Genomic DNA, 26495 nt, shown 5'->3' on the forward strand with positions numbered 1-26495 from the left:
TTTCTGCCATATCTCCATCACTTAGCCTGTTGTTTTTTGTAAATAGTTTTAACCCTATTTATAAATTCCTCCCCAAAATCCATCATTTGCAGTTGTATTATCATTAATTGCCAATTTACATTATCAAAAGCTTTCTATGCATCCAAAAATAACAATGCTATTTGCTGTCTAACTGAACCATTTTAATTGCCAGTTTGCCAAAATCAATTACCACTTTTAGAATTAATTTTTTTATTTAGCTAAAAAAAAGCGTATACATCAGCATAGAAATATGTTCCTAACTGTGAAAGTACCAACTTATGAAATGTACAAGAGTTGTTTTAACATGGGGAACTGTACAAAAGTAACAAGTCAAACTAAAAATAATAAGCCAGGCAGGCAGTCAATCAACAGATTTGTTCTAGTGATTAAGGCACCAAGTTGGAAACCAGAAAACTATAAATTCCAAACTTAGACATGAAAACCCCTGTGTGACTATGAGACTTCAATCTCATAGCCCAACTCACCTCAGAGGATTGTTCTTTTTGTTGGATAAATTGGAGAAATAAGGAATATTAGGTAAGTTTGGCACCCTGAGTTACTTCTAAAAATAATAAAGGTGGATACATACATACGTACATACTCTGTTTCACTGAAAATAAGACCTCCCCAGATAATAAGGACAATTGAGCTTTTGAGTGCATACACTAAAGTAAGCCCTGCCCTGAAAATAAGTCCTCCCTGAAAATATTGTAACACAGCAGCAGCCATGAGGTGACCACGTTCGCAGCCTCATGCACCTCAAAAATAATAAGACCTCCACGAAAATAAGGCCAAGTGCTTATTTCGGGGATCAAAAGAAAATAAAACCCTGTCTTATTTTTGGGAAAAACACGGTATGTGTAATGTATGTATGATGCAAGCTCTGTCCTTTGGGACATTGCATGCAGGAACATAATGGGCAGAATTCAATTCATTTGCCTTCTCCAAAAGAGGCAAATTATTGTAATTCATCAAAGATTTTCTTACCTGCTGGATAAAATGTTTCAGAAGATTTTTCTAAAATCCCTGTTGGATCGGAGATAAGAGAATAAAAGTTCAACAATTTATACATATTTTGCCAGCACTCTGCAGAAGGCTCACTCTGTTCCGACACTGTAATTGAATCAGAGTCATCCATATGAATGGTGACATGGTCAACAACATCCCTGGAACCTTTTCTGGATACTTTAGAAGTCCTTCTTTCTGCCCTTCCCAGTGAATTTTTATTCCGAGATTCTTTTTTATTGTTCTCACTGTTTGATCGTTTATTTTTTGCATTGTTCACTCTGTTGACACCATTAAGACTGCCCCGAGAACTGCGGCTGAAATCGGAAGAACGGAAGTCTCTGTGTTTCCGAGTTTTAAAGGTTGGTGTTGGAGAAGCTGAGCCAGCTGTATATCTACTAAGTTTGATGTCTGTTTGTGTAGCTTTAATATCATCTATCATGGTGCTGAATTGGTGAATAAGTCGAACAAGTGCCATATCAACATGCTGGCTTATAGATTGACAAGAGATTGTAAAATTGCAATGAAATGTGCTATAATGACGTTTGTTAAAGTCATGAAAAGAAAGAGCATTGGTAGAATTTTGAGGTGTATTCACCGACTTCTCCATTATAACAGCACTAATACTAAAAGTTTCCAACATTAATGCTGGTTTGAATTCAAGTGGAGGAAGATTTACTAATCCTTGCCTAGGAAACAAACATACAAGAATTATTCTTACATTAATAACCATAAAAGCAACTGAAATTACATTATTTTGGTAACATTTCAGAAAGTGATATCCCAACTCCATGATTATCTAATTTGCCTGCTGTATGCCAATTCAGAATTTTTTAAAGGGCTGCATTATTTCTGATTTCACGAAGAGGAAAATAAAATTTAATTTTTTTTAATGTGAAATGTATTTTTGGAGCTTGACTGTCATACCTTTGTGCTCTTTTGCTTCTTCTCTCCTTTGCTGTATCTGAATCAACAATGTCTGCCCTAAGGCAATCCAGAGTTCCTGAGAATGAAAGATGTTCACCAAAGTACATCCTATAGCACAATGGTACTACATCCTGAGACTGAATTCCTGTGTGGCTCAGAAGGGGTTTGAAAACAACCTATCAAAAATAAAGTCAGGTGTTTTCTTAAATCGTAACTATTGAAATTGTCATTCATTAAATGTTACTACACTTTTAAAAAGGCTTCCAATGTTTTAAAGCAGTAAAAGATTACAAGTTGACATAATTAATTTAATGTCTTTGTGTATCTTTCAATTTAATTAAACAAAAGGAAGGAATAATTCTCATGCCAATGTTGGAGAGATGAAAACCTAGGATTGTGAAAATTATTATGTTGACAGGAAATGCATGTCTCCAATTCTTAAACTGGAAAACAATTATGTTGATTTGAAAAGTCAAGTGGAAAAAGCTTCAGATTTAAAGCCTAGCACTAATATATAAATATAGAGCTTGAATATTTTATCTTTCAGTATATATACAACTTTATTTTCCTGTAACAAAACAGCCTAATTAGTTTGGTATAGCCCCAAAGTCAGGCACCTTGGCTTTGTGCCTAAGGCAGGACTAAAATTCAGTCTACTGACTTAACCACTATACAATAAACTGGCTCTTTTTATCATGCCTGGGCTCCGATTTTAAAGATAAGCATATACCTGTGCATCAGCAAGTTGAACAGCAGGGAATCCCTGGTTTGCCTCCTCAATACCAACAATATCATCTTGGCTAGTACTGTGCTGTGAATGTGTTCCATCCAATGTGTTTTGGTCACTAGACATTACTGTATTGAAGTCAGATGCTGATGGTATAGTTGGAAGATTTGGAGCTACACCTATAAAACAGTTCATGTATTAATTTTCTAGTAGCAAACTTAGTTCTACTACATTCAGGATTCAGAAAGCTGAAAAATTATTCAGATAAAAGAAAACTTCAATCCTGAGGAAAATACACTGTGCATGACATCAATTTCAGTTGATGTATGTAAGCATCTGTGTGTGTCTGTCTATATACATGTCTACACACACAAACACACATCACTACTGACACAGAATATGAAGAACGATCATGAATTCCAGCAGGTGAAAAATAGCCAAATATTTTTATCTCTTCAGAGCCTAAAATATCTGCACAATTACATTGCATTGTTTTCATTACTAGATAAAGCACATCAAACAAATACTGTATTCCCCTCAAAGGAATGTATTTTTTTCCAAGTACAGTCGCAATTGTGAAAGAGGAAGTTTTTTCATTCTAAAATTTCTTGAGAGATTATTGCCTTGAATTCAGGACCATACCCATTTGGGATAACTATCTGTAATCAAACTTTCAACTTTGAGAATGATAATATATAGACTATTTTCTTAAGGTCAAAAGGTATAAATATATCATTATATTCCAAACTAACTTCAACAGGACAGTTACTAAGAAAAATCTTCGTTGATGAATTTTTGAAAATATTTAGATGCTAGTAGAAAGTTTAAAGTTTCAAAGTTTAATAACACTTGTATGCCGCCCAATCCCGTAGGACTCCGGGCGGCTCACAATACAAATAAATCAAAAGGCATAGAGAAAAAGAAAAGATAGACTTAAAAACACACCATGCACTCCATTCCAAGTGGGGCTGGACCATATTTTGGGGTCAACAGCCCCAGGCCTGCCAGAACAGCCAGGTCTTAGTGGCCTTACGGAAGGCCGAGAGAGTGGGAAGGGTCCGGATCTCTGCGGGGAGATCATTCCACAGGGCCGGAGCAGCTACAGAGAAAGACCTCACCCGAGTAGTCGCCAACTGGCATTGCCCGGTCGACGGTACCCGAAGGAGGCCCAATCTGTGGGATCTTATAGGTCGTTGGGAGGTATGTGGCAGGAGGCAGTCCCGTAGGTATCCAGGTCCTAAGCCATGTAGGGCTTTAAAGGTAACGACCAGCACCTTGAAGCGCATTCGGAGACCGATGGGAAGCCAGTGCAGCTCGCGGAGGATAGGTGTAACATGGGTGTACCTAGGTACACCCGATATCGCTCGCGCGGCTGCATTCTGGACCAATTGTAGTCTCCGAACACTCTTCAGGGGCAGCCCCAAGTAAAGCGCATTACAGTAATCAAGCCTAGGGATGACGAGAGCATGAGTGACCATTTGAAGTGCCTCCCAGTCCAGGTAGGGCCGCAACTGGTGCACCAGGCGAACCTGGGCAAAAGCCCCCCTGGTCACAGCCGACAGATGGTATTCTAATGTCAGCTGAGGATCCAGGAGGACACCCAAGTTGCGGACCCTCTCTGAGGGGCGAAGGGTTTCGCCCCCCAGGCTAAGAGATGGAATATCTGGTCCGTTCTTGGGGGGGCAACATCAACAGCCACTCGGTCTTGTCGGGATTGAGTGCCAGCTTGTTTACTCCCATCCAGACCCTAACAGCCTCCAGGCACTGGCACATCACTTCTACCGCTTCGCTGAGTTGGCATGGGATGGACAGATACAACTGAGTATCGTCTGCATATTGATGATATTTGATCCCGTGCCGACGAATGATCTCACCCAGCGGCTTCATGTAGATGTTAAATAGGACGGGGGACAGGACCGAGCCCTGAGGCACCCCGTATTTTAGGGGCCTAGGGGTCGACCTCTGTCCTCCAACCAACACCGACTGCGACCTATCTGAGAGGAAACAGGATGAAGGGCAAGTTTATTATTAGAGTTTATTTTATATTACTATTTTAAATACCTTAAGTTCAGTAGTATATTCTTTATATTTTTTTTCATTTCAATTAACAAGCACAGAGTAGATTATTTTTAATGATAGCTTTTACTTTATTTTACTTAGTGATTCAGTTATTGTATTAAAGCAAATTCTGAATTTCAGAATACCTGCTGGAAGACTGTTGTGACCAGTTTTGGTGACAGGAGATTCTTGAGCCGTATTTCCTCTATTGCCAACTGCATTTGACATCCAGTTATAAAAACTCACAGATGGTTCTGATAATAATGGATGTTCTGATAGAATTTCGGATTGCATGGTGTTTGCTAGACAGGAATAAAAACAATTAAATACTGTAGGTCCTTAAAAATAAATGTTGATAATATAGTTTTCAAACCAATTTGAACCTCAAACAAGAGATTATGCAAAAAAATTGCACTTTACATACATTTCTGTCACTGATGATGAAGCGTCAACCAAGCATTAAATATTGGCCAATTTCTTGTTAATAAAAAGAAAACTAGAAGAACTTTCTTTGCCCTATTTCAATCAGAGGACACCATCAGAGAACTGAAATTATATTCTGTGTATATCTACAGAAAATAGATTTCTACTGGAGTCCAAAGGAGTTGGGACACTAATACATTTTAATAATAATAATAGAAGAGAAAAAACTGCAGAAAATAACAAAATACAAAGCCTGCAAATAGAAATACACAGTGGCAAAAGAGAGCAAAGGTAATAGTAATAGGCATCTTGGTTATAATCTCAAAGCCATTGGGGCACCGTTTGCACACTATTGCCATTGTCAAATTCCACATTAGTAAATTGTAAAAGGCAGAAGATACAAAAGGTATCTGTAACACCATCGAACATCAAAATCTGCCTATTCCCGGTCCTAGGGAAGGAGTTGATAGACAGGCAAAAATATCTAATCTAGTCTGAACATCTGACTGCGTGACAAACCATAAAAAAACAAAGCAGAAATGATTTTAAAAAATCTAGACAGATTCTAGACAGATACCAGAAAGAAATGGAAAAAAATAGCAATAGCAATAGCAGTTAGATTTATATACCGCTTCATAGGGCTTTCAGCCCTCTCTAAGCGGTTTACAGAGTCAGCATATTGCCCCCACAGTCTGGGTCCTCATTTCACCCACCTCGGAAGGATGGAAGGCTGAGTCAACCCTGAGCCGATGAGATTTGAACAGCCGAACTGCAGAACTGCAGTCAGCTGAAGTAGCCTGCAGTGCTGCATTTAACCACTGCGCCACCTTGGCTCATTAGCCATATGGCCTTATTTTTATAAATTACAGAGAAAATAGTTTCCCAATAAAAGTTCTATAGAACTGAAACCTGTACAATAAACTTTTTTGGAATTACATATACCCAGAATATACATAGCATACAACAGAATTCTATATTTTACAAAACTATCTACAAATTCTTCTACTTATTTATTAGGTCATTATTGGGAGGATATAGATTAAAAAAATAACTAAGAGAAAGACAGCAGACAAACATCTAAGAAACAGACCAAGAAGAGACATTTTACTCTTTGTTTTTAAGTCCACAGATACTGAGATAGGAATAAATTACACTTTATTAAAACAAATATTCCAAAAGTAATATGGATCTCTTTTGGTAACAGTGTTTACACCAGCTGATTTATTGCCACTTTAATCAAATGTAGTTGTAGAGAAGTGACTATGCATTTTACATCTGAACCTGTGCCTTGGTGAAAAGAAAATTGCTATAATATCTTGAGAATTCTAAGGATGTAATACTGAAAACAATGAATAGTGTGAAATTAAACCATCATTCACTGCTTTCATCAATAAACTATAATAGCAACAAAATGTTTTCTACCTGTTCTTGTTAAAGAGCTACTTTTGGGGGCGGTGGTATTTTTTTGAGGAGTCCCCTCCAAAAGATTATGTAGACTAGGAAAACTTCCAGTCAAATAGCTAAGTAAACTCTCTTTTCTTGGACTTTCTTTAACAAGTAGCCCAGAACGACCAACATGCATTGGTGAGTCTGTAGCTGTATCTCCACTGGTATAGCTCAGAGAATGATATGGATGAATACCCTGAAAAGCAAATATACATAAAATGTTAATAGGATAACAGGAAACCAACTCTAATACATATCCATTTAGCAATTCAAATGGATTGCCACTAAATTCAATCTGTTTTCTGCCCAGATTTTTTCACAGTATAAGAAAATGGCAGTTGGTCTTACCTGAACTGTATGTTTCAGAGAAGGTGTGCGAGGAGTAACACATGGGTATTAACCCAACCCTTTTGCCCTGGAGTCTGAGGTAATCTTTTGAGGCCACACCTCCGATCCTCCTTCTGCTCTCCCAGATTAACCGATGGTCGTATCAGAGCACCTGGAAGGAAGGAACAAGGAACAATGCAAGCACACGTCCTTCCTATTTGGCGCTGACTGACCACTGAGCTGGCTCAGGCCCCTAGCGCGGGGCGCCCTAAACCAGGGGGGGAAGTGACTCCTCCCACACCTTCTCTGAAACATACAGTTCAGGTAAGACCAACTGCCAGTTTCCAGAGTGAGGTGTGGGAGGAGTAACACATGGGACATACCAAAGCTAGATGTCCTAGGGAGGGATCAATGGGCCTGAGCCCCTCAAGAGTCTAAGACTCCCTGCAGGACCCTCTTAACCAAAGGCTGCCTCTGCGGAGGGGTAAGTATCTAGGCGGTAATGCCTAATGAACGGAGGAGATGCCCAGGCGGCGGCCCGGCAGATCTCCTCTATGGGGGCCTGGGTGGCCCAGGCTGCTGAGGTGGCTGCACTTCTGGTGGAGTGAGGTATGATGCCCTCTGGAACCTGAATTCCCCGTGCCTCCTAGGCCTGTGAAATGGCTGCCTGATCCACCTGCTGATGGTGGCCGGGGAAACCTTAGCGCCTCTGGTGGACGGTTGATATGACACAAAGAGGGCTTCTGAACGCATAAAGGGTGCCGTGCGCTTCAGGTAGATGTGCAAGGCTCTTCTGACATCCAACCTGTGCCAAGATCTTTCCCTATCCCTGGAGGGCTGCGGACAGAAGTCCAGCAGAACTATCTCTAGAGCCCTGTGGAAGGGGGAATTGACCTTGGGCATGAACGCGGGGTCCAATCTGAGGATGACCCGGTTCTCTAGGAAGGTTCAGAGGTCCGATCTGCTGGAGAGAGCGTTGATCTCAGATACTCTCCTGGCCGAGGTGATGGCAACCAGGAAGACGACCTTAAGGGTCAGGAATTGTAGGGAAACTTCTCTCAAGGGTTCGAATGGTGCCTCTGTCAATGCCTGGAGGACCGTGGGTAGGTCCCAGGTAGGGAATCGATGGACCACTGGAGGTTTCAGATTCGCCGCTCCCTTAAGGAAGCATTTTAGGACTGGATGTTGGGACAAGGGAGGAGCATCCACCCCCCCCCAGGACCGTGGAGAGAGCGGAGACCTGTCTTCTAAGGGTGCTGCGGGCCAAACCTTTCTCCAGACCTTCCTGTAGGAAGTCCAGAACCTGAGGTACCGAGGCCGAGGCAGGAACGATGTTCTTTGCCTTACACCAATCAGCAAAGGCCATCCAGGAGGCGTTGTAGATGCGGGTGGTGGACTGCCTCCTGGACGCCTCAACGGTCCTAATGACCTTTGAGGAGCAATTGGCCCCTCTCAGCTGCTCCCGTTCAATCGCCAGACGGTCAGATGGAGCCACTCCGGATCCGGATGCTCTAGAGACCCTTGGTGTAGGGACACCTCCCCCCGGGGGGGATCCTCCAGTGGGGAGCTGAGGACAGCTCCACCAAGTCTGCTAGCCAGGGACGGCGTGGCCAGAAGGGGGCCACTAGAATCATCTCTGCCCCTTCTGACACAAGCCTCCTCAGAATCCCGGGAATGAGGGGAAGGGGGGGAAAGGTGTAAAGGAGACCTGGTGGCCATCTGCAGCGGAGGGCGTCCGTGTCCATGGCTCCTCTGGAAGGGAACCTCGCTACGAAGTTCGGCAGCTGGGCGTTCACTGGGGTTGTGAAAAAATCCACCGTCGGTTATCCAAACCTTTCGCAGATCCGCTGGAAGATGCTGGGATGGAGCTGCCATTCTCTGTTGTCGACCGTCTCCCTGCTGAGCCAATCCGCTTGCTGGTTCTCCATCCCGGAGATGTGTTCCGTTCTGATGGACTGAAGATGTCTCTCTGCCCAGTTTCCTAACTGGAGGGCCTCGTCGCGAAGGGCCTTGGAGTGCGTGCCTCTTTGCCTGTTCACGTGGACCTTGGCTGCCACGCTGTCCGTCAGGACCAGGACGTGATGGCCGGTCACCGTAGTCTTGAAGTGTCGTAGGGCCAGTTGGATGGCCCTGAGCTCCAACCAGTTTATGTTGTTGTGCAGATCTGATGGAGTCCAGTGGCCCTAGGCTATCTGGGCCTCCAGGTGTGCTCCCCAGCCGAACAGGCTCGCGTCCATCGTGAGTACCTTCCTCGCTGGCTCCTTGAAGGGGGATCCCTTGTCCAGTGCTGGGGTCAGCCACCAACGGAGCAAGAGCAACACCTGGGGCGACACTCGAACCTTGAATCTGGCGTCGCTCGTCCCCACCTTCTGGTATGGAAGCAGGAACCACTGAAGCTCCCTGGTGTGTAGGCGAGCCCAAGGCACGATCCCTATACAAGAAATGAATTTCCCAAGGAGCCTGGAAAGAAGAACTACAGGGACAGAGCGTAATTTACGAACTTCATGAATCAGCTGCACAATGCTGTCCTTCCGCTCCTGGGGAAGGAACACTTCCCCCGACTCCGAATCTATAATAAATCCGAGGTGCTGGAGCTTGGTAGATGGAACCAGCTGGCTCTTCTCTAGGTTGATAGGGAACCCCAGGGACCTGAGAGTGTCGATGGTGGTCTCCAGGTCCTGCCTAGCCTTGGTTGGGGACCTGGCTAGGACGAGGATGTCATCTAGGTAACAAAACAGTCTGACTGGGAAGGAGCGCAGATGACCTGCGGCTGCGGCTAGCACCTTGGTGAAGGTCCTGGGGGCAGAGGCCAGCCCAAAGGGAAGGGCTCTATATTGAAAGTGATTGCCCTCATGGGAAAACCTAAGGAACCTGCGATGTTCCAGGGCGATTCTGATGTGAAGGTAGGCCTCCATGAGATCGATGGAGGCCAAGAAATTGCCCTGTTGGATGCCTTCCAAGATGGCTTCCAGGAAAGCCATCTTGAACCTACGGTAAACCACTCTGGTATTGAGCTGTTTAAGATCCAGGATGGCTCTCTACCCCCCTGAACTCTTGGGAACCAGGAACAGGTTTGAGTAGAATCCGGAACCTCTCTCTCCCTCTGGGACCTTCTCAATGGCCTTGATATCTAGTAGGTGTTTGATGGCCTTAGCCTTAAGGGCCCGTTTGGCCAGATCAGCAGAGGAGGCAAAGGTGTGGAACCTGTTAGGGGGTTGCGAGCGGAACTCCAAGTGAAACCCAAGCTTAACCATCTGGAGCACCCACTCGTCTGAGGTGATGCGTTCCCAGGCATCCGCGAAAAGGGAGAGGCGACCACCAATGGGGTGATCCGTGGCCGGATCACTTGAACCTGCGGAATGGGCGACCACTCCCTCCTCGAAAGGGCCGCTTGCCCTGCTGCTGGCCCCTGAATATGTCCCTACAAAACTGTCTATTCCCTTGTCTGTGAAACCTGGGGGTCTGGTACCTGTGACTCTGGGCGTCCGAATCAGGCTGGCGGAAGGATGTTCTCCCGGGGTAGGGGGCGTGTCGGTTATCCGACCGTCTGGTCGTGGCTGGGAGAACCTTCTTTTTGTTTTTCTCCTCCCCCAGAATCGGGTCCAGCAATGCACTGAATGGCTTGTGCCTGGCGTAGTCTGCTCCTGCTAGGTGTCATTTGGCTCGGGACTCCGCCTGCCAGTGGCACAACCACAGCAAGTGCCTGGACGCTACGGAGGAAGATAAGACTCGGGATGCATACTTAACTGCATCCAGGGTGGCGTCAGCAGAGAATTGTGTGGCTGCCAGCACCTTCGAGGTGTCCTGCAGCAGTCGCACCTCCGTGGCCGGTGTTCTGTCTCTCAGCTGTTCCAGCCACAGCACAGTGGATCTGTTAAAAAAGGATGCAGAAGCGGCCACCCTAATGGCCCAGGTTATTGCATGAAATGTTTTACGCAACACGGTCTCCGCCTTCTTATCCTCTGCTTTAAGGCAGTTTGCAATGTCTCCCGTCACCCTGGTTGAGGCTGAGTGGCGATCGGGTTGTCCACCTCCTGGAGCTGGAGTGCCTGGGCAAAGGTGGGGTTGAGGTTATAGAACCTCCACTTATTGCCCCCCCGGATTGGGAAAGATCCTGGTTTAACCCACTGGAATTTTAGAACCTCCAGGAACATCTCTGGGGTTGGAATCTCCTCCTTCTCTACCCGGGATCTATGGAAGGGACCCTTCTTACTACTCTTGCTGCTGCTAGGCGTGGCAGTGGCCGGCCTGGGTTCTGGTGGGGGATCCAGGTCTGCTGTGACCCTGGCCTTCCGGAGTAGGGAACTAAATAAGGAGGGGGGGGAAAGGCCCGTGATGTTGGGGGCCTCTGTAGACTGGGCATCTTCATCCTCCGAGAACCCCACCGCCTTCAGCTCCCCTTCTTCTAAATCTGAGGCTTCACTGGCAGTGGAGGGAGAAGGGGACCTGTGCTCTCTGGCAACAGAGGCTCTGGGAAGAGTCTGATGATCCCCGGGCTGGTCCCGGGAGGATCTCTGTTGTGAGCCCTGGGGTTGGTGCTGCATCCCAGCGGCCATCACTTGAGCTAGGGCCCTGGCTAAAACCTCCTGAAAACTCTCAGGTAGCTCTGGGAGGGCAAGGCAGATTTCTGGAGGTTGCAGGTGATCCCTTGCCTCTGGCGAACTTGATGCCAGCCTGGGCCTGGCTGGGCTGGAAACGCTGCGACCAAAGGGATCCCCCCTTGTTTCAGAAGAATGAGCAGGCAAAAGGGGGGGTGAAGTAGAGCTATGCCTTCTGCCTGAGCTCCTGGGGGAGCCAGGGGAGGGCGCCTGGGCCTCTGCCAGTGTAGGGAGCCTGCGGGGGGACGCGACCTGGAAGGCGATGGGCTGATGGTCGCCCTAAATCTCCTAAAGGAGGCCTGGTAACTCTGCCCCCTTTAGAATGGGTCTCCTTAGTGGATGCCCTGGGGGTACCTTTCCTGGTGGGAGACCTCCCTCTGGTGGCCTGGGAAGCTCCACTGGAAGTCCCTTCGGCTGGATCTGGGTCCTCTAGGGGTCTCGGCCCAGCACCCCCACTCCTCGCCGCGTCCGCCGTGCACTTACTATTTTTCCCGGTCATCCCTCCTCGTTCTTTGCCGGCTCAGTTGTTTAGCGCTTCTTCTTCTTCCAGATCCATGACTCGAGCGCCAGCCCGCACCGCAATCCAAGCCCCTCTGCAGATCACCGGCAGAGTGGGGGCCGCTCTAGGCCTCTTCCAGCCTCCTCGGTGCCTATTGAGCGCTCCCGGCTACTATAGATGGTTGCCGGTCACGCGCTCACCTATGTGCTCAAGCGATTCAAGATGGCGACCGCCGAACTGCGGCCCGAGCCTCTCTGAAGCTGGAGAGCATTGGGGCGATCCTCTGCGGATCCCCAGTCCTCCGGAGTCCTAGTCAGGCGGCTGCAGGCCGAAGGCCACTCCATGCACTCGGATCGGCGTGGAGGCTTCCTCCCCTCTTACGCAACCGTCCAGCTGATTGGTGAGCGTGCATGTGCTAGCAAGGCAGCAAGGTTTTCGCTAGCAGCACAGAGCACATTTGAGGAGAGATGCAGCGATCGGAAGTTCTTGGTAAGGAAAAAAATGCTAGAAGGAAAAAAGCTTACACACACAGACAAAAAACCCCTAGTCTTCCTAGATGAGGAAGAGTCAGGAAAAACACTCCTTCTGGGCTGGAGTCTGAGGTTAATTTGGGAGAGCAGATGGAGGATCAGAGGTGTGGCCTCAAAAGATTACCTCAGACTCCAGGGCAAAAGGGCTGGGTTAATACCCATGTGTTACTTCTCCCACACCTCACCCTAATAAATAAAACTCTACCTGGAGATGCGGTGGTAAATGAATTGTTCAAATTTTAATTATAAGGAGTGCTAAGATCTAGATACAAAATTATATTTTTGTATTTTTTCTTCAACAAATAAGCATATGTATGTTAGGATATAAAATTTCATACTGATGTGGAATAAAACAGATTTACCTTTATTTTAAGGCCAGAATCACTATGAGTATGAGTCTTTGATAATTTCCTTATAATCTCAGCACCAGTTACAGGCCCAGCAGCAGGTGGGGGGCGTGTACTACTTCCTTCCAGAAGCATCGTATGTTCACTGACAGTAGCTAAAACATTTGACAAATGGAGAAATTATAAAGAGGATAAATCTATCCAAGACAATTAGTTACTAAAATAGGTATTGCTTCACTGCCAACAAATTCTTATTAATATTGGGTATCCAAAATTCAAGAAAAATATTGAAATTTGAATCAGCAAAGTCAGCTTCAATAAATATATTGGACTCTTTTTACAAGTAATTTTGATTATACAGCTTCCCTGCCAATTTACATTAATCAGATAGTCTTTGACTTATGACCATAACAGAGCCTGACATTCCCTTGACTAAACAAGGCAGCTGTTAAGTGAATTTTAGTCCCATTTTACAACTGTTTTTGCTACAGTTGTTAAGCAAATCAATGCAGTTATTAAGTGAGACATACAGTCATTGAGTGAATCCACCTTCCCCCACTGAAGTTAAACTACTGTTTCTAAGTAAAGGATTACCTGAAAAACTTTAGAAGAGTTTTATTGGAGTGCACATATTTTATTGCACGAGTGCCCAATCCCCAGGCTGCGTCCATTATCAAGCCTTAAGCCATTGGGAACTGGGCCTCAAAGTTGCAAGCAAGTGCACGCGTATCCTCACTTGTGCAAGCAGCAGACAGCACGTTTGCACTATTTGCATAAGCAGCATGCGTGTCCTCCACTTGCACAAATGGAGCTGCTTGCCCACTGCACACATGGACCCATCCCTTCTCTCTCCGCTGGTCCACAAAGTTGGGGAACTCTGTTACATTGTGTGTGTGTGTGTGTGTGTATGTATGTTTACTAGATATTTTCCAGAATAAATAATTAAATGTAATTCAATACTATTAAAAAGTTACATCAATGTATTTGTTCCTCTTTTTTTATTAAGGTGCTTTAATAGTTATGGTGTTATCTCTTTACAGACAACAGCCCAGATTTGGGTGTTCCACAGTTACTGCTTCATAGGTAGCCTATGGCTCGGAATTCAGTTGCCCAGGTCCACTTAATACACCACCTATGGGCCAACCTGGAGGATAGTATCTCATAGCCTTAATATAACACCTTAAGCTACTAATGGAGATCATGCTTCTGACATGAACTCCTGAGTTGTCCTAACTTAATGCCATCCAAAGAGAAATTAATATTCCAAGGGACAATAAACCTTGATGGTTTTTAGTACCAGCCAAGCAACAGAATCTGGGAATTGAGGCAGGAATGTTGCTACATAACAGGGTGATCAGCATTTGCTAACTGCCAAGGCATATATCCTACAGATCATTGGAACACACTGTATAGGCAGTTATTTATAGTCGAAATTTATAAATTCAGTCTGTAAAACAGTCTGAGTAACATATTACCATGGATAATTATTGCTACTTATAGCAATAACTGTTGAGGAATCCAGAGGCTGTTAGAGAAACAACAGGTGCAGAAGAAACATAGATAATCCTCGATTTACGACGACAATTGGGAAAATTTCCATCCTAAATCATTGCAGTAGTAATTTGTCTCAGACCTGATTTTACAACAATTTCTATAGTGATCATTAAGTAAATCACTGTAGTCATTAAGTGAATTCAGCTTCCCCAAGGGGATTTTTTTTTGCTGGAAATCAGCAAAAAAAAATGCAAATTACAAGCACATGACTGCATGACATTAAAACGAACTGTAAATGTGAGTTGGCTGTCCAGCGTCTGAATTACGATCACATGGCTGTGCATCTGGTGTGATAGTCATGTATGAATACAGGTCATAGTCACTCTTTTTGACACCCTTGTAATTTCAATGACTTACAGCCATTTCAATAAATGGTCACAAGTCGAGGACTACCTGTATGAAAAGTCTCAGAGAGGAAGGAAAATGGAAAGATTCATACTAACTCCCATCCTCCAACTTTCTGGGCTATAAAAAGATGAATAAAAAAATGGATTTGCAAAATTCTATTCTTAGCCTATCTCAATAAAATACAATTCTAGGCTTCCTGTGGAAACTAATTTAATCTAACTTGAAAGGCAGTCACCAATTGTCTGAACAAAGTAAAATCCAATTGTTTTAAACAGAAACACAAAAAGAAAAACAAATTCATAAATACAAATATTCTTTCCTCACAAGAAAACATAAATGTTATTGCAGATCTTTGTTTTTGAATATATAAATTACAATTCCCCTTAAAATGCCCACTCAGTAGAGGTCTTTGTTTAAGTGATTGGCCAGGATTACAACTCCATATCTGTTAGCTATGCATTAATTTAAGGGACTCAATTTATCAGCTACCAGCTGCTATGTACAGATAAGGAAGGAAAAGAAACAGCAATATTTGAATAATGTAATTCAATAATGTCAGCAAAACAGTAAGTAATAAAACTGAAGCAGTATTTTTTGAAGTTCTTCTATTTATAACATTTTCACAGCCTCCCTCCCACTTTTTAATTATTTTGATTATGAATTTTAAAATTATATTGCTTATGATACTGTAAGTACCTATATATTTCCTGTGAATTAGCTTAGAATATTACAATATTTTACAAGTACATAATTAAAGAAGAAAAAGAACTTGGAAGGAAAATCCATTTTATGCAGACAGGACAAGGTTAAATATTTTTTTAAACATATTTCTCTCCAAGAATGTGTTAAAGAGGAAAGATTACCATATGTGGATGGAATGCAAAATAAACTGATCTTAAAAATACACAGAGGGATGGAGGGACGAAGGGAAGGGGGGTAGAGAAAGAGAAAGTATGTGAAAATGAATACAATACCTGCATCAAACTCAAATTCTGCTCCATCGGCGCTTGTGTCACTTTGAAGTCCTCCCACATTGTCCAAACCTAAACCATCTTCTTGTTCCTGTTGTACAGTTGACTGGAGTTTTATTGGCTGAGCTGGTCTGTGTAAACCTACACCTTTGAAGGCTGGGGTCACCACAATGAACTTCATCCACTGCCTTGCTAATGCAATGAGACCTTTTTTTAATGTCACCAGAGCAGGAAGGCCATCACTCTAGAATACAAACAGATACCCAGAAAATTCCAGCATCCAGGCTTCAAAACATCCAAATTTGCTTGCAAATAAATACCCCTGAGTTCTCTTATTTATTCCTACAATTTAGATTCTGGGTTTTTAAAATGTTTAAGTTATTTAACAAAGGATAAGTCCTTTCCCTTTTTTTAAGTTGTTGCCTATTTTGCTCTATTTTTATTTTTTTATTTTTCTTCCTTTCTTCCTTCCTTCCTTCCTTCCTTCCTTCCTTCCTTCCTTCCTTCCTTCCTTTCTTTAACATGTAAAAACAGTAAGTATAACACACTGGAGAACTTATCATTAAGTAATCACCTTAAGATAGAAACCTTTCTTGTGTCACAAATATTTTGAAAATTTTTGCAGCTGTTAAATTCTTGGATGTAATAGCTAATTTTATGCTTATTAATATCAACATTTTAAATCATGATAAAAAGTGATAAAACTGAGACCATTTAAAATAAAAAATAAAACATTAAGAGTGTTTATGTAATGTTGACTATATTAGATTGTAGTCAACACTACATAAATACTACTGTATCAAAATAACAGTATAACAAATTAACAATAAAATAAAATAAATTAAAAAAATTATGTTGAAATAATAAAATATTCATTTTTGTGCTTATAATAATATATTTTTACATATGTAGGGGTTTTCTGAACATGTTAACAATGCTTCTTTGTTAAGTCTCTATTCTATTTTTGTTTCTTTGGCTTCTGTTTTTCTCTGGATGCTGTCAGAGTTTGTTATTAGCAATAAACAGTTGTTATTATTATTAAATAGCCAGGTATGTCACAAGAGATTTACACAAATGTTAATAGAAATTGCAATTAGTAAACAATATTTTATAAATATAGATCACAGTGCAAAAGAACTCTCATTTTTTAGTATTTTTTTAATCAGACCATAATCTTAAGCAGTAACTTACCATGGTTGCTTCTTCAATAATGGAAAAAGTTGCTTGATGAAGATAATGGTGAAGTATATTGCACAGCAGACAGGAAGGGTTTTCTTGTAGATAACGAGATAATCTTGTGAGCTTGTTGTACTTGCTTCTCAAAGGAAAGTGTACACTTTTATTCTGAATACATTAAAAACAATAAGCTATATTAGTTCTATCACTCAATATTTATTCACAATCTAGTATTGTGGCTAATATCTACAATATATACACATGCTAAGGGTCTATTTTTACCGAAAAACTAAACACAAAATTATTTAGAACTTTATTAGTTTTTATGATCATTCTCTAATAATATTATATTGTTACTGTCTGTGTGTCTTTCAATACTAAAGGTTAAGGAATGGGATTTAAAGGGAACAACATTCTGTGCCTTATAGAGATAAGTAAATGCATTTTATAGAGGTATGATATACTTTTTCTTGCTAAATCATTTTTTAACCAGGCTGCTGGTCACCTTCTCTTTTTCTTCACTTTTCCCAGTATCTTACAGTTCTCAAGAGCCTGTTCTTTGCATAATATATCCAAACTCTTTCTCTTAATAGATACTTACTTCTAAGGCTTCTGTCATTATACATCCCATGACAGCACAAACACGCAAGGTTCCCTCTGTTTCTAATTTGTTTAAAGAAGACTTTACTTGATCAATTGGAACAAGCCAAGCCCCAATGGCTGGAGTTGCAGTACTCAAAAGATTCAGTTGCCTACAATATTAGAAAAAAGATGAATTATAAAACAGTTGTATATGCAAGGGAAATTGAACATCAGTTACATAATTTTATACATGTTTTTTAATATTCATAGTAATCCATAACTGTACAAGGAATTAATTTAAATATCGTGGGGCCCTTTGTGCTCTCTGATCTTGGTTGCTTTCTTGCAGATTTTTCATTACAAAACTAGATTAAAGTATCAGTGCATAATTTGAGTACTTTCATAGAAATATCAATCACCAACAATTTTCATTTGTACATACAGGATAGCAAAAGTAAGATTAGGAAACTACAGTATGTATAAAAACCAATATTTTTATTATGACCATTGCAATCAAAGACAAAACTAAGATTAAAAGAGTTTAGGTAAAAATATTTAAAAGAGTAAAAGTATCACAATATGCATGGTTATACACAAAGTTAATTGCAATTACAGAGACATATTAATAATGAGGTCTTAGGGACACAAAATAGATTGAACTATTTAAGTATATATAGTTCATATACATTTTTTAAAATGTAAACTGTATCTAATAACATAAATATTCCAATCTGTAATTTTAGCCTACTATTGTTCTCATTCAGCAATAAAATTATAACCCTAAAAATGTGCCTGTCTAGGTACATAAAATATATTTTAGGTAGAAATGCCTAGTGCACATTCTCAAAATATGTTGATATCTACTCTAGATAAAAAATACACAATGAACTCCATTAAATAAATTTATATGAATTTATATGTAAAGTTCATGTAGTTTTTAGATGCTTTATATATTAGGCAATAAAATATATTACAGTCCATTGACCAAAGTTCAGGTAATATGAAATGGAATCCAACACACCTTGAAAATATATGGGCATGTGAACGAATATTTGTTGGAGCTGCAAAACTGAACCAGATTTCTTTGATTGTCAGTTTCATGCTGCAAGAATCAGGTGGGGGTGGCCTTAAAGGATTATCCTTTTTTAGTTCATCAGATTCAACCCCTTCATCCTAAACAAGAGTAATAAAGATGAAAAAGTGCAAGATTAGTCCATAGTGGATGGCTGTAGGTTTCTTAAATTTGTTGTTAAGATAGAAGCTTATTGTGTCACCTGCCCTCCCCCCAAAAAAAGCACAAGACTTTTTTTAAAATCAAAACATGAACATGCATGCAAATTACATATTTTTCCAGAAAAGGGATTCAGTTTGAAAAACAGCTTAATTTAGCAAATTGGAAAATATTTTTATTGTCACAATAGTAACAGCTAGCAATGGTCCAAAGACTATTTTAAAACTGTCTTACTTGCTCATCTGAAACTGAATTTGAACGAGTATCAGAACCAGCACTAACGCAATCACGGTGGAGAATTTCTTCAGACACATCAGTATTGTAACCACTGCCAGTGGGAGAATCTGAAGAATTATTGGATGCAAGAAATCCACCTCTGTCGGTACCTCCAGATTTACCTATATTCCCAAATGCGTTATATAATACAGCACCACACTGCCTACCACCTGTCAATATACAAACATACAAAATATCAGTTCCTTTACAATGTTTACAGTGTTATCATATATTAAAAATGTTGAAAGATCATTTACCTTTTATTGTCAGATTTTCAATTCCACATTCAAACATTATCCAGCCCCATTTTTCTTGGCTAGGCCCAATTCGTGTTACATCTTGAACTACCTGATGATCAGTTTCATCTACAAAAGAAAAATCATCCAACTCTTCCAAAGTGAAAAGAACTTTTGATTTTTCAAATGGAATGGCTGTTATTGCACAGATTCCCATATCTGCAAAGTAAAAAAATAAGACAATTTTATTGGAAAGAGGGTTTTTTCAATGAAAAACTACAGTGTACTGGACTTTCTAGAAACAACCTTTTTCCTCCAGCACTGACATGGGTATTCCATTTGCTGTGGAGCTAGGACAAGAAAAGTTCTAACTGCTTCTCGTGTTGAAATAGTTCCTTTCCAAGTTCTGGAACATTATCAAAGAAATAAAACTTGATTTTTTTTTCTCTCTTGCTGATAATCAGCTGATTTTGCTGCCAAAAGATGGTTCTCTGGCAGTGCTACTCCCTGGATTTGAATGGGAACCCTGAAGAATGACCCAAGATGGCTTTGGATGGTTGTGGACCCACTTGGGCAGGGGTGTGAAGATTCCAGTTTCTTTGGAAGTGGTCAGAAAGTCACTGGTTGTCCATCTTTCTCTCGACAGTTCATTTACTTAAGTATGCCTGGGTTTTAACTTCACTTTTTTAATTTTATGTTTTACTCTGTTTTTTATCTTTAAAAATTAACTGGTTGATCTAGTGCTTATTTATTTCAACCCCTGCTGGACTCTAGCTTTTTTTTAATTTCCTTTTGATGTTGTTGTCTTGAATAAGTTTCACTTTCCCAAGGAAACACACAGTGTTTTCGGACAGGGAAAATGCTTTCATTTGATTTACTCTCACCACAGGTTTTTTACATTTTTTTAAATTAGCAAAATATTTCAAGTTATTTTTTTTTAATTTCTCTTTTAATCTTGGATCGAAATATCCTGAAAATACCTTTGCTTCAACCTAAGCTACACAGAATAATGTATCAAATTATGACAAGCAAGAGTGGATGATGTCTGGAAAAAAAACTTTTTGGTAACATACAATTCTTAGTTGAAAGCTTTTTTAAAAAGTCTGATGAATTGATAAAAGCTGTGGAAAATATTCAGATGTATGTAGCTCTGGATAAATTAGATTCACAAAGGAAATGTGATTTGAAAGCTACAGATTCATTGGAAAGAGATATGGGTTATATAGACATAGAAGTGAGTGAACTGATTGCATACACTTCTCTGAAGTAAAAGCCTGCAGTCTTATAATAGCAGAAGCCTGAGTAAATGGAGAAGTGACAAATTAGTTTTCCCCAGAGGACTGGAGAAGATTGAGAAATGGATTTATCACAATTAATTGGAAACCACTTTCATCTGAACATTGTTGGGAAGAAAGACAGTTTGTAAAAATTGGAATTTATTATATTTAATTAGACAACAATTGTTATTACTTGTTCATATTGTTAATATTAATTAATTGGTATTAGGAAACAAACATGGATATTTGATCCAGGATTAACTCTTGGGATGAGATTTAAGAATAATTGGGATAAAGTGCCATGATAAATTTGCTAAAAGTTCTAAAAGTTGATTGTAATAACAGTTTTGTTGTTTGGTTTTGAAACTTTAACTTTGTCTTTTTATTATTATTGTTTTTCCTATTAATTATTTTGTCATTAATATAGTATAAAGATGACAGGTCAATAATCTGCAAATAGATTTTGTAGTTTAAAAATTTGGGGGGGGGGGGGTCTGTTTCACAAGGAAAACAATATTTTAGTAATGTATTAATAAGTATTCAACTGGGGGGATAATGCTGTATATGTATATATGTTGGATCTCTTTTTTTCTTTAATGCACCTTTTTTAAATGTCTTGTTCTGTATTTTTTTAAATTTTTTTTTAATTTTTAAAAGCGGGGGGGGGGAGAAATCCTTCCATATATATATATTCAAGCCTTAATAAGATATATTCTAGTCTTAATAAGATTTTTGTATTGAAGCACTGCCAAACTAGCATTACAAAAAGGCTTACCTGAAGTATCTAAGCCTCTGAGTTGCCCATGAATACGATGAATATTAAGTTTAGCTGCAATTTCTTTTCCTTTTTCTGCTCCAGCATTTGATCGTAGAGAGCCAGAGGATTGGGGCTGCATTTTATTGGAATGGACATACTTCTCAAAAGTTACAGAACCTCTCCTAGTTTCTGTACTATTTGTATTCTCTTCAACCACACCTCTTTTAATTTAAAAAAAAAAAAGAAATATTTGAAACATCTTAGAAAATGCAGTTTCCTGAATCAATAATTTAATACATATGCATAACTGAAGGCATTTGTTACTCATTTACATTATAAATCTGCCCCATATCATTTAACAAAAAGATTTAAAAAATGTATTATACAGACAAAATCTGGATTACAGGGACCTCATGGAGATGAAGAAGAGTCCTGAAGCAATGATTTTGTCACACTCTTAAATCTCCTATTAAAAATGTAACTATGACTTATTAAAAATGTTGCCTTACCTGTTCATACGGACTTGTGTGGCAATCCTGTCAAAGCACAAAGCCACTAAAGAAACATGAGTTACATTTTTGGCTGTGGCTGTCCCCGATGATTCTTCAATTGATGCTTGAAGTAAGCATAAATTTACCTAAAAAAGTTATCCCATAGATTAAGAAGAGACATACAAATCAAGTGCTTTTATTCCATTCAATAAAAATTTTTCAAAATTTCAAGAAAGCATGAGCACCGCTTTATCTAAAGAAATGCTATGAACATTCATGTTGCACATTTTGCCATTGAATTAGGATAAGCACAATTGATATATTATGGGAGATTGGTATATTATTGAAAGTACAACTAGTATTTGGGTAAAAGCATCCTCAACATCCTTTGTATTCAATTATGATCAGCCATGAAATTCTTTTCTACACTGTTGCATGGAACCAGTATGGCCCTATTCTTTACTAGAAATAAAATGATCCAGACTCATGCATAGTTTCTTTATTTAGTCATAAACATCTTGAATCTTTGTAAATGTTACTTTGGACCCAGTAGTACCTTGACATCTAATCACTTTCCTGGATAAATACTCACAGTCTGGGAAAGAAATGTAACTGTATTTGAAATTGGCAAATGAACCAGTGCCTTAGTTGTTGTTCCAACTAATACATTATGTACAGGTAGTCCTCAACTTACAACAGTTCATTTAGTGACCGTTCAAAGTTACAATGACACTGAAAAAGTGACTTATAACCAATTTCACAGTTGCCGCCATAGCAACACCTCCATGATCATGTGATCAAAATTGAGATGCTTAACAACTGGTTCATACTTATGACTATTGCTGTGTCCCAAGGTCATATGATCCCCTTTTGCAACCTTCTGACAAGCAAAGTCAATGGGGAAGCCAGATTCACTTAACAAATGGGTTACTAATGGGTGATTCACTTACCAATTGAGGCAAGAAAGGTCTTAAAATGGAGCAAAACTCATTTAACGGATGTCTCACTTAACAAAAGAAATTTTGGGCTTTGAAGGAATCCATACAAAGCCTGATTAACATTTTCCCACTGGGCAGTTTTGACATTGATACAGCTAATACAATAACAATGGCCATGATACATAGCTTCAAATAATTTCATGCCTATACTTCTCTTCAACATATTAGTGTTCTTTTCTTAGGATCCAGACTAGGTAGTCATCTTTTTAAATAACGAAGATGTCAGAAACCTGGATCCTCCACCTAGCCCAAATCTGCACAAAATGATGCTTTTGTTCTTTCAACCTGCTTATATTCAAGACAATTCTTGCTAAGCTCTAGTGCATTTTTCAAGGCTACTGGGTCAAACTGTTAATTACCTTAGGTACTGTAACATTGGCTTGTAGGCCTTTAATAGTCACATTGTCTTGTTTGAGAGAAACATTCGCTTGCGTCTTTACTTGAGTTGTTCCAGTAGCCGGGGTTTCAATTTTTGTTCCTCTCACATCCTGTTTAGAAGACAGCTTTAAAACAGAAGAACAATAGTACATGTTGCAATTAAGATTTAAAGAAGATATGTTCAACTGCTTTGGATTAAGTGTTATATTTGGCCTAGGACTGACATGCCTTGTTCCAAAAATTAGAGAAGGGAACAATAAAATCTAAAAGAACTTAAATTTAATTTAAAGTTACAGTTCTACTGCTTCAAAATAGCATCATGTCTTTTATTCTACCCTTTCATCCAAAAGCAATAGAAATAAGCACCACCACATATACGCCAAATTCAAGAAGTCCTAATTCTTTTAGACAATAGAATATTTTAAATGTAATTTGATAAATCTTCCATTTTGTTTCATATTCTCTCCCCCATCCATCCCTTTTCTCTCTGGAACCCACATATTATTTTTACCTGTTTCTCCATTTTGGCAGTTAAGGGTTTGTTGGTTTGTTTGTTTTTGCTAATAGGGAGAATGATGAGAACTGAATTTTCAAGCAAATAATTTTTGTACTGAAGTCCAAAAATATAAAAATATTTTTCCTTACTTGTGTAAAACATTTACTTATACTATAGCATTTACTAAATGGAGTAAATATAATGTATTCCTCTTCCACCCCATCTCCTGAAGCAAGGCTTTACTTTCCCTCTCACCTATAATCTTTGAGGACTAAATATATAACGTGATTATTCTGTTGTTGTTCAATACGCCAAATAAGAAAAAAAAAGCCAAAGCATATTTGGTGAGGCATATTTGCATGGAAATAATAAACCTTTGCCATAATCAGAAATTTAATTAGATAATTATACGTACATTTTCTGAAAATGTTGTTTTTTTATTCTGGACAGCTTCTCTGAGAACCTTACAATGTAAATCATCCACAATGGCTGCTGCATGACGTGTGCTTGCACAGTGCACCATTGCTTCTATATACCTATAGGAAAAGTTAGTCCAAAATGTATGTTGGAAGCAGGCTTCAAGCAAGATTTTATTTACTTGTATCTTTATAAAAGGCTTGAGAAAAATATAGCCAAATTAACTTATGTCTAAAACTTTAAAGATATTTATAATAAATGCATCTGTAAAATTTATTTTTTCAAATGATTACATTTGCACATGTGATGGGGCATTGGTTAGAATGCAGTACTGCAGGTTACTTCTGCTGATTGCTGACTGCCAGCAGTTCAGCAGTTCAATCCTGACCGGCTCAAGGTTGATTCAGCCTTCCATCCTTCCGAGTTGGGTAAAATGAGGATCCACACTGTTGTGGGCAATATGCTAATTCTGTAAACAGCTTAGAGAGGTTTGTAAAAGCACTGTGAAGCAGTATATAAGTCTAAGTGCTATTGCTATTGCTATTAAGTTTTCTTCATAAGCTAAAAATGCTGTTTTAAATTTCAATGTCCAATGTTTTAATATTGTTAAACTTATAATAATCTATATTGCTATTAATAATCCGTAAACCATCCGGATTCGCTTGATAGCTAGAAGGGCAACATATAAATTTAATAAATACCGTATTTATCGGCGTATAACATGCAGTTTTAAAACTAAAATTGCAAACTTAAACCCTGCCTGCGTGTTATACGCCGATACTGCGTGTTATACGCCGATAAATACGGGTCCAACGCCGGGTCCACTGTTCCCTCTAAGGTGCGCGGCCGCGTGGCCGCGCACATGGCAAGAAACCCCCGCGCAGAGGTTTCTAACTCCCGCGCAGAGGTTTCTTTCAAAGCAAACGTGGGGAAGTCCTTTGCAGGCAGCTAGAACTGGCTGCCTGCAAAGGACCTTCCCAAACTTGTTTCAGCGGCAGCTCTCAGCCTGGCGGCAGCGTCACACAGACTGTGGAAGGAGGGGGAGGAGGAGGGAACCAAAGAGAGCTTTTACCGAGTCTGCGCCCCACAGCCAGGACCGTCCTGGCGCCTCCAGCCGCGTTTCTTCCTGCAAAGCCCTTCGGGCAACCCGAGAGTTCCGTCCTGGCGCCTCCAGCCGCGTTTCTTCCTGCAAAGCCCTTCGGGCAACCCGAGAGTTCCGCTTGACGCCAGAAGGGCTTTGCAGGAAGAAACGCGGCGTTTCTTCCTGCAAAGCCCTTCTGGCGCCAAAAGGAACTCTCGGGTTGCCCGAAGGGCTTTGCAGGAAGAAACGCGGTTTGAGGCGCAAGGACGGTCCTGGCTGTGGGGCGCAGACCCGGTAAAAGCCTCTCTTTGGTTCCCTTCTCCTCCTCCTCCTCCTCCTCCTCCTCCTCCTCCTTCTTTCTGGAGCCCCTTCCTCAAAGATTTGGTACCAAAGCAATGGCGGTGAGGAAGTTGTGTCTTTTGGATTTTGCACTGTTGTCTTTTCAATGGTTCTCAGACTGGTTGAACCTTTAGCAGCTGGGGTGATATTCTTTACTGTTAAGGTTACAATTGGATGTGTTGGACGAATCTTAAAAGATGAAACTTTTATTAAAACGTTTGACTTAACTAAAAACGTCTTCCTTTTTCTTCTTCTTCTTAAATATGATTTATTTATTTATTTTTACTTCAGAAGTTTGATGACCGTTGTACAAACTAATCCAACCTAAATGTAGAGGAGGAGAAGAAGGGGGGGGGATTTAAAAAGAGCAGAGGAAAAAGAAAAGAAAGCATGAAGAAAACATAAAGAAAGGGATGGGAGGGAGGGAAGGAAGGAAGGCACTTTATGTTGAAACAGAAAATATTATATAAGGAAGAAAATGGAAATAACTTTTTGCTCAAAGAGGTGTTTTTTCATTTCATATTTGCCTTTTAAGAGGAGTTAATGTTATAATTCATGTTCTAATGTTATAAATTTTAATCCAACATTAAGTTCCGAGCTTCCAAGTCATTTATTTTTAATGAAAAAAAATTTTACTCAAATTTTTGTGTTAAAATGGGGGATGCGTGTTATACGCCGGTGCGTGTTATACGCCGATAAATACGGTAAATAAGCAGGTAGCAGAATTTTTAGGATCTGTCAATGTAGGGGAAACCCAATATTTTTATTTATTATTAAATTTGTCTGCTGCCTGATCTCCCAATGGCTTTGGTAGCTCATACTAAAAACGTTAAAAAGTTAATTTGTGAAAACAGAATTATATCAATCAATGAACTGGTATAACCCAAAATGCCAGTTTCTTTGTTTTATCAAAGTATACTCTGTATTCTTTTGTTCCTCTTAACCTTAACCAATCATATGGAATTAAGAAAAAGATTAT

At 40.2% G+C, this 26495-nt stretch overlaps 1 protein-coding gene across 12 annotated transcripts in view; it reads right to left on the reverse strand.

Annotated features, from left to right (window-relative positions):
• The window catches only part of KIAA1109 (KIAA1109 ortholog), a 206367-nt gene that overhangs the window by 81156 nt on the left and 98716 nt on the right, over nucleotides 1–26495 (reverse strand). For 11 of the 12 annotated variants that reach the window (XM_032224446.1, XM_032224444.1, XM_032224438.1 and 8 more), the window contains exons 31-46: nucleotides 24095–24215; nucleotides 23165–23308; nucleotides 21826–21953; nucleotides 21335–21537; nucleotides 19304–19501; nucleotides 19005–19216; nucleotides 18561–18712; nucleotides 17559–17709; nucleotides 16973–17125; nucleotides 15785–16025; nucleotides 12924–13063; nucleotides 6584–6803; nucleotides 4885–5040; nucleotides 2684–2859; nucleotides 1954–2129; nucleotides 1009–1715 (exon numbers count right to left, since the gene is read on the reverse strand). In XM_032224446.1, coding sequence (XP_032080337.1) covers nucleotides 1009–1715; nucleotides 1954–2129; nucleotides 2684–2859; nucleotides 4885–5040; nucleotides 6584–6803; nucleotides 12924–13063; nucleotides 15785–16025; nucleotides 16973–17125; nucleotides 17559–17709; nucleotides 18561–18712; nucleotides 19005–19216; nucleotides 19304–19501; nucleotides 21335–21537; nucleotides 21826–21953; nucleotides 23165–23308; nucleotides 24095–24215 — 3278 coding nt within the window. The remainder of the gene's footprint in view (nucleotides 1–1008; nucleotides 1716–1953; nucleotides 2130–2683; nucleotides 2860–4884; nucleotides 5041–6583; nucleotides 6804–12923; nucleotides 13064–15784; nucleotides 16026–16972; nucleotides 17126–17558; nucleotides 17710–18560; nucleotides 18713–19004; nucleotides 19217–19303; nucleotides 19502–21334; nucleotides 21538–21825; nucleotides 21954–23164; nucleotides 23309–24094; nucleotides 24216–26495) is intronic. The other variant, XM_032224439.1, reaches the window with a different exon arrangement.

Source organism: Thamnophis elegans, chromosome 9 (assembly GCF_009769535.1).
Source record: "Thamnophis elegans isolate rThaEle1 chromosome 9, rThaEle1.pri, whole genome shotgun sequence".
NCBI lineage: Eukaryota > Metazoa > Chordata > Lepidosauria > Squamata > Colubridae > Thamnophis > Thamnophis elegans.